General features: G+C 44.8%; 1 protein-coding gene across 2 annotated transcripts; it reads left to right on the top strand.

Moving 5' to 3' along the window:
- Positions 1-1,548: 1,548 nt before the first annotated feature.
- AGR2 (anterior gradient 2, protein disulphide isomerase family member) lies at positions 1,549-7,832 on the top strand. Of its 2 annotated transcripts, XM_055803484.1 has the most exons (8): positions 1,549-2,133; positions 3,716-3,853; positions 4,101-4,164; positions 4,240-4,292; positions 5,350-5,423; positions 5,807-5,870; positions 6,816-6,899; positions 7,505-7,832. In XM_055803484.1, exons 2-8 carry the CDS (start codon positions 3,724-3,726, stop codon positions 7,552-7,554), a joined length of 519 nt encoding a protein of 172 aa, XP_055659459.1. In that variant the 5' UTR covers positions 1,549-2,133; positions 3,716-3,723; the 3' UTR covers positions 7,555-7,832. The 2 variants fall into 2 exon arrangements, with proteins under 2 accessions (XP_055659459.1, XP_055659460.1); XM_055803485.1 differs by lacking the exon at positions 1,549-2,133 and having other exon boundaries at positions 3,640-3,853.
- Positions 7,833-12,578: the final 4,746 nt, after the last annotated feature.

Here is a 12,578-nt window from a genome sequence, read left to right on the forward strand (position 1 = left end):
CAGTGGCTGGGTACGGTCTCAGGACCCAAGCAGGGAGCTGTGGGAAAGGCTGAGCTCCCCTTCAATAACAAGGCACAAGGATGGTTTAGAGATATGTTCAGCTACCTCCATTGAGATCACTGGGTTTGGGCCGACAGGGCAGTCCCTGTGAGTAGCTGTGTTTGAATTACTGAGTTTCTTGAAGGCGACAATTCTGCCAGAGCAGCACAAAGCTACGCAGAAATAGGCAAAGTTAAGTGCATCTCCTGAAAACAGGAGAAAGCAAAAGGGCAAATTAAATGGAAATACATGTAAGCAGGAGCCAAGGAGCAGGTGGGGGCTTGGTTTTGAGAATGCATTTTTAGATAAAGCCCTATTTAAAAAAAAAAAAAGTGTGTGAGTGGGAGCCTACCTGCTCATTATCTCTTTGCATCACCAGAAAGCAACTACAACTTCTGTTACAAGCTTTAAGCCTACCACATGCTGTTAGGTGTGATCTGAGAAGACAATCAGCAAAAGTGTGTTAAATTACAATCACAAATTGCCTAAGCTGAGACCAGGATTTCAGAAATGGGTACCTAATGTTTGACTCCTACATCTCCACTGAAGCGGATTAAGGATGTAACCTGATCGTCCAAAGCGAGCGCTCGCTCCCATGTCCAAACATGGGTCTTGGAAACTTACTTTGGTATATGTTTTATATCAAATCTATGGATTTTCTGTGGATGTGATTTGGATACGCAGTACAGAAGCTAACAAAATACATCTCTGAATCTTCAGGGAGAAGTGCCTGAGGAGGAGGAGCAGTGATTCATATACAATCTCTCTCATTTAATTTCTTTATCAGGAGAACATACATTTGTCATGAAACATCCAGAAACAGGAGTTAAAATGACTGACTTCCCTGAGAGCTTTGGTTTCACCCTTCTAATAAGTCAAGAGTCTAAGCAAAGCATGGTACTACTGTACATTTGTAAGGAATAACATTTTTTTCTTTTTTTACTGGAGTTCACCATCTTGCTTCTGCACCTTGTTTTCCTAATTACTGTTGACAAAAGATTTTTTTTTTAAAAAAAACAATCATCATCATGATCCAAAGCACTAAGCATGTTCTCTTAAGCATATTCATAAAAAACGGGTGCTGTTAGCAGCAATCAGAGAGTACTGTGAATTTCAAACAGGAAAATCCGTATCTGATGGATTTCATCTACCCAGCTGAGTAATGCTAAGTGTTCACTGCCCGTGAACATGAGATTTTAATCTCACTGAAATATATGAGGCATGCACCAAGGAGAACACACTGTCGTTTCAATATACATTGTTGAGGACAGAATCACACTGACCTCAGAGGAAGGACCATCTGCAGTCAGCACAACAGTAGGGATGGCCTTCCAACCACCCAAAAAGGTCTCGTTTTCCTGAGCACTGCACTGTATTACACATGTATCTGAAACCTACAATGGTCAATTGTCATGTTGTAGTTACAAATAAATGTCTACACAACTAATTAAGCCTGGAATTTGAACTACATATTCATTTAGACCTCTGCTTACAAAGGCAGTTTATTGCTATAGCTTCCACATACATTTTTGTGGAGATCTTTACAAACTTTCTTTTAGGTTTTACTACAGTTTTCCTATGGGCTGTTATATGTGCGTGTGTGCACACATATCTGTATAATGTGCATAGTTAATTATCTAATTAACATCTAAAGTTCTGAGTCATCAATTTAAGTTTTTCAAAGGGCTAAAAGAACAGCATACCGTATTGATTTTCCAGCCAATCGAAAAAGGACAAATCACTCTTCAGGCAAATCAGGAGTCTGGACTTAAGCTTACCTGGACTTGGATCTTTGCCAGCCTTTTAAAATCACCTTTCATTAAATGTCCCAAAAGACTGTAGAATCATCTCTAAGCTTTAGATACAGCGTCGGACAGGAAACAGTAATGATATTTAATCACAAAATTAACCTTGAATGCTTTGGCGGGGAAAAAACTGGAAAGTTTAGTTCTTTGGAAGTAGTATTCAAATTCAAAGCTTGTGGGTGGAGCTGGGGTGTGTGAAGGTGCATAAATAGGCAGTAGGAACAGCCCTGTTCACACTGTAACCGGGACCACCTTCGCGCCCTGGCAGGTGTCTGGGAGAGTAAACAAGGTAAGGCACGGCACGGTGCGGCGCAGCACGGTGCGGCACATCTACTGCTTCAGAAAGTACCTGAGGGAGCTGGGAGCCTGGGTTACCTGGGGCGGGGGCAGCCTGGTCAGTGGGAAGAAAAGACTGCAGCAAAGTAACACAGCTCAGCACAGCTCACAATGAGGAAGAATGTACAGAGAAATGTTGGCTTTGCAGGTTAAAAGAACCAAGAGAGGAGGGTTTTCAAAGAGCATATTTAATGTTCCTCTGTCTTTGCTTTCTGCATCAGCAACAGCATAAAATTTGCCTGCTCTTTGATGTCCTGGTCATCCCATACCTTCTTTTTGCTTTTTCCCAAGGAAGCATTACTTCCGCTACACAGCTTTAACCAAAACAGCTCTCGAGGCAATCCTGAAAATCCACTGGGTTTAAATTAATTTTATGCAATTTTCTTCCTTGCCAAAGAGACTTTTCTTAAGGCAGAAAGGCAGTCTGCGGCAAGAGCCATATTTCATGCCCTTGAAACATGCCACAAAACAGACTTTTTGGATGTCTGAGGTGTGTTGGGTATCTTTGCAAAAAAGAGCACTGCTGGAAACTCAGCTAGCTTCTCCTCCTGTAGTTCCTACCCAGAAAAATGCTTCTGTTTCCCCGGAATTTAATTTTCATCATCTGAATTTTAAAAACTGTCAACCTGTTGTAATTTTTGCATGAATCTTTAGAATTTTCTATATTGCTTTTGGAATATCCGGGATTTTCTTACTGTACCTATTACATTGGTGTTCTAGCTTCTAGGAAGAAATTTAATGGGTAAACATAGGGTCATGTTACTGAGGTGATTTCCCCCTTCAGAGAAGCATCCCTGCTGAAAGGCTGAGGAGCTTCCTGACAGACGAGTCTCACCTCCACCGCCATGCCCCAGAGCCTGCCTCAGGAAAAGCCCGTGTGTTGCTGAAACCAGCAGGCTGCACTTCGGTTCTCAGTGGTCCGGTCCACACAGCAACGTCTCCCCACTCTTTTTATTAAACATCCTACTGGGTTTGAGGATTAGATGATACTTTTAAGGGGGAAGACATGATAGGAAGTTTCAACACAGCATTAAGCTGTGCCAGGGGTTCCCTGTAAAGCCGAGCTTAACACCCTGGCCTCATCTGAGTCACTCCCGCTGCAAAATGGAGGAAGAGCTAAGACAAGCTAATTTTTCAGCACCTGCTGAGTTAGGTTACTACAACACTGAGAGATCCAGGTAAAACTGTGACTTATTAGGACTGGCAAGTACTTTTGGAATTGCCAAAATGCGGTTGTTTTACTGAGCAAATCCAATATATGTAAAAAGGAAAGAGAAGCTAGCGCATAGGCGCGCATCTTAAAAGGATGGCAGCACGACGGCATGAACAGGGCAGCAGAAAGCAGCCAGGTCCTTCCTGGGAACGTGCTCAGCAAACGTGACACTGGCCAGGCCCCCAGCGCAGGCCCCTGCTGGAGCAGCTCCTTCCAGCCCGACTCACCCTGCCACATACCTGTGACCCGGCCTCTGCTGTGTGCCGCAGAGCAGGCGACAGCCTGCGAGGCCCCGCAGCGTCAGGTCTCTCACCTGTTCCAGGGGCAGCCATGGAGAAGAGTTACACGTCCATGTTCCTGCTGCTCATTGCCATCTCCTCTGCTCTGGCAAAGGATATGGGCAAGAAGGAGACAAAGGAGACTGCCACTAAACCGAAACTGCCTCAGACACTCTCCAGAGGTAAGCAGAAGAAAACAAAACAAAACAAAAAAAGGGCAACGCTCTCCTACGCTGTTCTACTAAATTACTTTTCTTGCAACTCGTTCTGCAAATACATTTTCTAGTATTTCCTAGCGTGTACACAGACACACACCCCTTAATTCCTGCTCTGGCAGCGGTTCGGTTCAAAGCCCTTCGCGGCAGAGGCAGGACGCGAACCCGCGGGCTGAGAGCCCGCATATAACGCGCCGCTGTCCTTGCCCCGCAGGCTGGGGAGACCAGCTCGTCTGGACGCAGACGTACGAGGAAGCGCTGTTCCGCGCCAAGCACAGGTACCGCGCCCCGCCCCGCGCCCCCTGTCGCCCCCTGTCGCCTCCCCGCCCCTGACGCGACTCTTCCTCTTGCAGCAACAAGCCGCTGATGATCATCCACCACCTGGAGGACTGCCCGCACAGCCAGGGTAACCGCTCCGCGCCCACGGCAGCGCCAGCCGCGGGGAACCGAGGCACCGCCTGGTCCTCGGTTGCCGGTTAAACGCTGCTTTCAAAAAAAAAAAAAATTATATAAAAAACGCCGGGCACGGTTCTGCCCGCTGGGCAGGCCGCAGGGCAGGCCGGGTGGCATGGGGATGGGGGCGGGCGGACGTTCGTCATGCCGCTGTCCCGCGGGGGTGTCTGCTGGTGTGCAGAAACACAATAGGAACGGTACCGCAGTGCATCCGTGATGCAGAAGCGGGCAGGGGCCAGCAGGCACGGACCCGTCACAGCCAGACCTGGGGCACGTCACAGCCCTGGGGCACGTCACAGCCAGTCCTGGGGTATGTCCCAGCGCTGGGGCATGTCCCAGCCAGCCCCAGGGGGCATCACAGCCAGCCCTGGGGTATGTCACGGCCCACCCTGGGGTATGTCACAGCCCTGGGGCACGTCACAGCCAGCCAAAGCCAACAGCAAGACTCAGGGCAGTGAAGAACAGTGATTTCCTGCAAGGACACACGCAGCCCTCAGCACTGCTGTGATGGAGGCTGAATCCAGCCAGGGACTAGAGCGTGCTGGGCTGGAACTACTGGCTACTCTGCTGGTAACTGGGAGTGCTCTGCTCCCAGCGTTCCCAATTTACCTGAGGGCCCTTCCTCCCGCAAGCCGCGGGGAGCCCTTCCCAGTGCGCCAGGCTGGGCCCCGCACCCCGCCTGGTCGGTGCCTTAAGGGCTGGGGCCAGAAACCACAACAGGAGGCTGGAAGGGTCAGATGCTCAAACTGCGACTGAGGCGGACAAACCCGGGAGCAGGCGGCACTACCCGGAGGAGGGAGGGCCGTGGGTACCATGGCAATTACTCTCCACCCCAGAACATAAGCGGGCTGATCAAATTCCAGTGGAATGAACTCAAAAATTTTATTTGCTCTAATTGCAAACTGTGAATTCTCATTTTGATTCCCTCAGTTTGTCTGAATTTCTTTTTCAAGGACAACATATTTCAGGGGCATATTTTTAATTTTCGTTCCCGTTTGTTTTCACTCTAGCCCTCAAGAAGGTCTTTGCTGAACATAAAGAGATACAGAAACTGGCTGAAAAATTCATTCTCCTGAACCTGGTGGTAAGTTTCCCAGTTACATTTCATTAAGTGAAAGCAACACAGTTCTATTTTTAATTACGGCTTCTCTAGCTATAATTAGTTTAATAGCTGCGGTTGGCTGGGAAAATGGCCAGTGCTGAAGCATAATAGATTTAGTAATAAGTCTCTTTCACCTGTACCTCCCATAAACTCAAAATACGAGGGAATTCAAAGGTTAACATTCACATGAGGTGTTGTCATCAATTCGCAATGCCAGCTGTTAAAAGATCACATCCCAGACAGTGCATCTCTTGAACCGCAAAATGTATTATTTGAGCTGTATTTTGTAACACAAAAGTACATTGGAGAAAAAAAATAATTCTGTAACATGCCCTCCTTAACTGGGAACCTCTGTTTTCTTCAAGTATGAAACCACAGACAAGAACCTTTCCCCTGACGGCCAGTATGTCCCTCGGATTTTGTTTGTAGGTGAGTACCGCAAGCACCACAGCTCATCTCAGACTGAAGGCCCTGCTGTGCCACCCATCCCAAATCCTCAGGCTTACAAGCAGGAATTTATTCCATGAGAAATACAAAATTTCTGCTTGGTTTTGTTGGATCAAATTTCCGAGCAACCCCTGCCAGGTCACTAGCTTCACAGGTCCAGCCTGTGAATCCTCCCTCATGGACTCCTCAAACGATGCAATTCCATCTGCTGTGTTATCGAAACGGAAGTCGCTGGAATGGGTGGGCACTGGCTCAGGCTCCCACACCCTCCTACCTCTAGAAATTCTGTAAACCCCTTGGGTTTTGGTTTGTAACACAACCTCAGACATCGCAGGAGCAGCAGTGATGCCGGCTGCTTCAGGGGCCGATTTCCAAGGCTCAGCGCTCGGTCCTGTCCCCTCCTCACCTGCACAACCCCCTCCCGAGCATTCACGTTTTGGAGACACATTCGTGGCCATGCATGCACCCAGGTATTCCCACTCCCAGCACAGATACGTAGCCTCATGCACTGCACACGTGCATCGTTCACCCATACCTTCATAAATCTAGGTCATCGTGACTATTTTCAACAGACTAAAACAACTGCATTTTCTCTCTTCCTTTATTATTTCTTTTTTAATAATACTCGTTGCCTGGAAGCAGCCTCAGCTCGAGGAGTTGATTCAGGTACTATGCAGTGGCACAGGGTGCAAGGCTGATCAGCACTGATCAGAATTAAACGTATGCCCTGTTTAATAAACGTGCAACTGCAACATTTAAAATTGAAATGTCGGTGACTGTGCAGAAGAACCATCTCCTAGTTGTTCATGGAAGCAGATGTGTCTTGCAGAAACATTTACGAAACAAGCAGAAGTGCAGGAAGGGTTGTTTCCTTCTGCTTGAAGGTCAGTCCTGTCCTCTACAGCTTCTCTCATCCTTTTTTCCCAGATCCTTCCCTGACTGTGAGAGCAGATATTACTGGAAGATACTCAAACCGTCTCTACGCATACGAGCCCTCTGATATTTCGTTGTGTAAGTAGTGTATTCTGAAAATATTCTGAAAGCAGTCACATCTTTCACGCAACAAGGAATAACACCAGGCATTACAGACTAGCTGAATCAGTACTAGCTGAAAAACCGTTAACTAGGATTAAAACTAAACAGGAGGCTAGACTTAAACTCAGCGAGGTGAAGAGAATGATTGCAGAGCCCCGGAGCCTTAAACATCCATCTGTTTAAAAGAAAGCACACGTCAGTAGGAACTTGCATAATTCAGCAGCGTTCACTGTAAGCAACAACGAGAATTCTTGCAAGCAAGCCCTGCCGGGCCAGGTCAGGAACCCTTCTGGGAGCAGGGAAGAGTTGTTTGCTGCAGCCTCCCCCACACTGCTGCCCAGCTCCCATCTCTGCCCTGCGAATGCCTATGCGTTTGCATTAACAGATTTATGTTCTTACCAGTCACAATTAAACAGCTGACTTGCACAAAATGCCTGGAAGAGCACAGTGCAACAGAATCCATACAGCAATGCACATGTGAGCAAAGGCTTTAAGCATAACAACATTTTCTCTACAGTATTTGTAGTCGCTGGCAGAGGAAGCTGGAACAAAAATAACATGTATGAATATTTCATTTCTAGTGTATTCAAACATGCAGAAAGCGCTGAAGCTCCTGAAGACTGAACTGTAAGGGGAAGAAGGAAGCCCTTAAACACTATGAAGTCTGATCTTCCATCTCTTCTCCACTCATTGATGCTGGTGAAGAGACTATTTAGAGTGATACTTAGTGATGTGTAGTGCTGGTTTATATACAGAAACACTACAGTTTTACATTAGCACTTTTGTACTGGGCAGCATTTGTAAAAGCTGGAGGCTTTTAATTTAAGGCATACAGGAGAATACTGTATGATCCAACTGTAAAAATGATTTTTTTTTTAATAAATTCATTTCAAGTGTTTACACACAAAACATTGCTGTGTTTTGTATTTTTTCCATATTAACACCTACCACTATTAGAAGGAGTAAGATCACTGTGTTACCTGAGACCACAGCTTGCAATTTTACATCTAAGCAGTCTGGAAGGAGAAGGGCTCTTGTGGGTTAACCCTGGCCATCAGCTCAGCCCCACACAGCCGCTCGCTCACTCCTCTCCAGAGGGAAGGGTGAAGAGAACTGAAAAGGCAAGAGTGAGAAATCTCATGGATTGAGACAAAGAGAGTTTAGTAAAGCAAAAGCCGCACACACAAGCAAAGCAAACCAAGGAATTCATCCACTATTTCCCGTGGGCAGGCAGGGGTTCAGCCATCTCCAGGGAAGCCGGGCTCCGTCACAAATTAAGTTACTTGGGAAGACAAATGCCATCAGTCTGAACGTGTGAGTGTGTCCCCTTCCTTCTTCTTCCCCCAGCTTTTATTGCTGAGCGTGATGACGTATTGTCTGGCATACCCATTTGGTCAGCTGAGGTCAGCCGTCCTGGCCATGTGCCCTCCCAACTTCTCCTGCACCCCCAGCCTACTTGCTGGTGAGGTGGTGTGAGAAGCAGCAAAAAAAGCCTTGACTCTGTGCAAGTATCAGTAATCACAGAAAACATCCTTGTGCTATCAACATTTTGGTCACAAATCCAAAGCATAGTACCATACAAGCTACTATGAAGAAAATTAACTCTACCCAGCTGAACCCAGCAGAGGAAAGCAGCTTTTGATCTCGTTTCAGCAGCTAGCTAAGCCCTATATTGCTCAGCCTATTTTACCTCCATTTATTTTCTTGTAGCACCAACCTATGCCAAGCTCTCATGATCAGCCCTTTCTTTATGGTTAGGAAAGTGCAAATCTTTTACAGAAAAGTACTCGAGACTAGAGGATGGGATAGTTTACACGCGGGGTTTTTTGGTTTCTTTTTTTAAACTGGCTCTATTCTGAAGTGATCCAAAGATCACCTTATCTACACAAAGATTATTTTTTAACAAAGATAAAAACTGCTTCCCTTACAAGATTCCTGCTTAGATCAGATTGCAGTAAAGCCTTGAAAGGATTAATAGAAGTGACACTGTATTGAGTACGTGGCTGGTGTCATGACTACATCACGGGTTTTGATTACTTATTTGCAAGGCCAAAAGTGACAAGAGAAGTCAGAACTAAAAGAAACCCCACAGCTGAACATCATGGAGTACACACCACTTCAAGGCTTAGGCCGAACGGAGACTTCCCAACCTCAAACATCTAAGAACTCAGCAGCAGCACCAGTGAGAAAAACTTTGCCCAGGACTATACACCTGTATCTTCTCAGCTTTTTGGCAATGTCAGCCATTATTCCCACTGCTGTTACCATTTCTACCACTACTGGTCAATGCGAGAACCACAAGAGAGGAACACACTCGGGAGGGCAGGGCAGGTAAGAGAAGCAAGGGTTTCAGTTCCAGGGAATCTCTCAGGAAAATTAGAAGCAAGGCACCCACTAACACATCTTTGGCAACCCTACCAACCAGAAAATCTCAAGCGGTACCTGGAAATGGCCCCAGACAGGCAACTCGGCACTCCTTCAGCAGTTCAGCAAGATGTTCCTTTCTGTTGCAGCATCCAGAAGACAGCGGAAGAAAAGGATGCAGTGGGGCAGAAATATTCTCTAGAAGCAGCTATCAGCCACAAAAAGCAAAACCAGTGGTTACACCACTTAGCAGAGGGAGGCTGGGGCAACTGGTTATCATAATCATCTTTATCTACTCAACTTGCTAAGGCTGTATCTCTGACATAAAACAAGAGCTGCCTGTGCCATCACATTTTACAAGTCTGTTTTTGTAACAGTACTGAAGTAGCACCATTTTCTTAATCACATGTACTGATGCTATGGATAATATCCAGCAAATGGATATAAGGTATAATCTACAAGGGTCTAGTAGTCTATGTGCTACAGATACAAATACACAAGCTAGTTTAGCCTGCAAGTATCAAGGAATTAATTTTTGAAACTGAAATCAATTTTTTGCACTCAAGGCTATGCTTTTGTCATTTGCTTTTTACCTTAGCCAAATTTTCAAGAATCTTAAAACACAAATGGTCAACTGAATTCTGCTCTTTGCATCCCCTCCACTAAAAAGATTATTAAGTTTACAGAGGCATCAAGCCAAGCTGAGATACATAAAAATACCTCTTCTCATTTCTTTGGAAAACCTGGGAAATCATTGCTGAAGTACACATGGTTGGTAATCTGAAGTACATAGGATGGATGGGGTTTCCAGAATTCCACTACCATTCAATCTTTATATAAAAATCATTTAAATAATGATGCAAGCTAGTAACATTAGCACATTCCTATTCATTTTCAGCTATAGATTTTAAGGTACATTTTTACAGGTATCAATTCAAGTTAGGCAAACCTTCTCTTTTTGTAACAGTTATTTTCATGTGAAAGGAGGCAGACACTGCGCCGTGGTATCAGAATGTTAGTTAAGATCTGGATTTACTTTCTCACACAGGTGCAAAAGAATTGTATTTTATTATTTTATAGCCAGTTATTTTTATTGGATAAAAATGTGTAGGTGTCTTGAAGGAAATCAAGACAGCTTTCTACACATTTCCAGAATAAACAACTTTAAGTAAGCATTTCAACATAACTAAGGTCAAAAGGCATCTAATGTAAGCATTAAGAATGCTCCAAGTTAAGCCACTTTGTTACTTTGATACTCCGTCACTATAAACAGCTTCTAGAAAAGTACACTAACGCACAAGTCAGACTTCCCCTGAAGGAGGCTACTCTCTTCCCCCTGAAAACCAAAGTCAGACTGGATGTGTTTTATTGCCCCCCCTTAAGAATTACCCTCTGAAAGTGAATCCTCACCTCTGATGTGAATTTCAAGGTTTTTAGTGGTTGTGCGGCTTTTTTTCAATCACAATCTTGAAGAGACAAAGTATTATTAATGATAGAAAAACTTTAATCAATCCACACAGATCCACCGATCTGTCTTTTGACTACTAAACCAAATTCATGTTATGAGACATAGTTTGTAAAGCGGTAGCATTTTCAGTATTTTCTCAGCAATGCACATTCACACTCCAATGTCACCTACCACATTGATGAAAACAGACCCGTCCAAAACTAAACACCAAAAACAATTAGGAAAAAAAGTCACAAAGCAGCAACGTGGTATTATTTTAAGCTTCATACACTTGCTCCATCAGACTCCTCCTTTAATTTATTACAGTCATGTACAGAATACAGAGCCCACCTAGACCAGGAAAGTTACTGTCGTTAAAGTCAACCACAAGATGATCCCTGTCCTCTTGCCACATACTGAGAACAGCTGGTAGGTTAGTTGCTTAAACAGGACAGCACCTGGGCGAAAAGAAAAGCTGTGTACATTTACATTATCCTTCAGTAATAGTCTGGAGGCTCCTGAGGTCTTTCAGTACATGAGTGGGCTCTTACACCGAATGTGCAAGTACGTGCCGGAACCAGACGCCCACACGTCTCGACGCACGAAGCAGCGATTCACAGCCCGAGCGCCAGGAGATGGCGCCGGCAGCAGCTGTTGCAGCATCAGCTACACCCGAGGAGCAGCTGGCTGTAGCTCAAGTTCTTGACATCCCTCTGCGATCAGGTTCAACTCGTCCCCTTCGAAACCTCGAGACAATTCCTTCTTTAGAACCACTGGCACAGGAAAGCCTCAACGTGTTCTGATGGGCGTGTATTTCAACCTCTTTTTGCCTGCTCTGCAGGAGTAAGGAGACACTTCCCTAGTAAAGGGAGATCGTAAGAGGACCCACTTCTGTCTGCCCTCACAGTGTCCCTTTCCACCTCGCTCAGCTGCTGTACTCCTTGGCAGATGGCCTTAAAAACTCTCGCCCTTTTCTTCCTGCAGAGCCATCTTTCAGGAATATACTACAGGTACAGCCGCCTACCACAGCAGAAGCAGCAACAAAATGAAGGTGCAGTGCACGTCTGCAACTCAGTGTGATTAGAAACAAATGGAATGTTACACACCTCAGGTGTTTAGATGTCTGATGTGCCAGCTGATGCATCACTTCTAATACAGGTTGGAAGAGAGACTGTGCCTTCCTTCTGCTCAGCAACACTTACACTACATGACAATGTACAGTTCTAACTTCAATTCTTTTCTTTAGAAAGAAAAACAAACGAACTACTGGAAACCATCACTTTTTTAAAAAAAAAAAAACACAACTTTTTTCTTTTTTACACATCTCATGAAACCAAGACTGTTAGCTGGACGACAGAGGAATATACACTGCTGAGTTATTACAGCAATAATTTTACACCATCTGAAAAAATAGCTGTACAACAATTTTCCAGACAAAGTTTCTTACATTAAAGTTGACAGACCACTATTGATTCTGATGTTGTGCAAATACCAAACTTCATTCACTTGTCAAAGAAAAAAAGTTTCAAGTTAATCAGCTGCAGATCACATTCTCCTGGCTTTCTTCATTCATAGTTTTCATAGTGAAGATATCCACTAATAACCAAAAAGATTTATTTTTATTCTCAACAAAATGCTAAAGCTACCAGAAATTCAAAACAAACAGGGAAGGGAAGGAGTGAAGACAACAGTGGTCATTAACACACACTTACGTGCACTACAGAAAACAGTATCTTTCGCTTCTATTTTTAACTTAATAGGAAAGTGGGAGACCATTATTAAGACAAAAAAGTTGACTAGAGTTCAACCTAAAGCCTAATCAAATCATACAGTCCAACCATCCA

The sequence above is a fragment of the Falco peregrinus genome, chromosome 5, assembly GCF_023634155.1.
Source record: "Falco peregrinus isolate bFalPer1 chromosome 5, bFalPer1.pri, whole genome shotgun sequence".
NCBI classification, from domain to species: domain Eukaryota; kingdom Metazoa; phylum Chordata; class Aves; order Falconiformes; family Falconidae; genus Falco; species Falco peregrinus.

Coding starts and splice junctions, on each gene's coding strand:
- AGR2 (XM_055803484.1), top strand. CDS start 3,724: ATGGAGAAGAGTTACACGTCCATGTTCCTGCTGCTCATTGCCATCTCC. Junction 3,854..4,100: donor GCCTCAGACACTCTCCAGAG/GTAAGCAGAAGA, acceptor CTTGCCCCGCAG/GCTGGGGAGACCAGCTCGTC. Junction 4,293..5,349: donor GGACTGCCCGCACAGCCAGG/GTAACCGCTCCG, acceptor TTTTCACTCTAG/CCCTCAAGAAGGTCTTTGCT.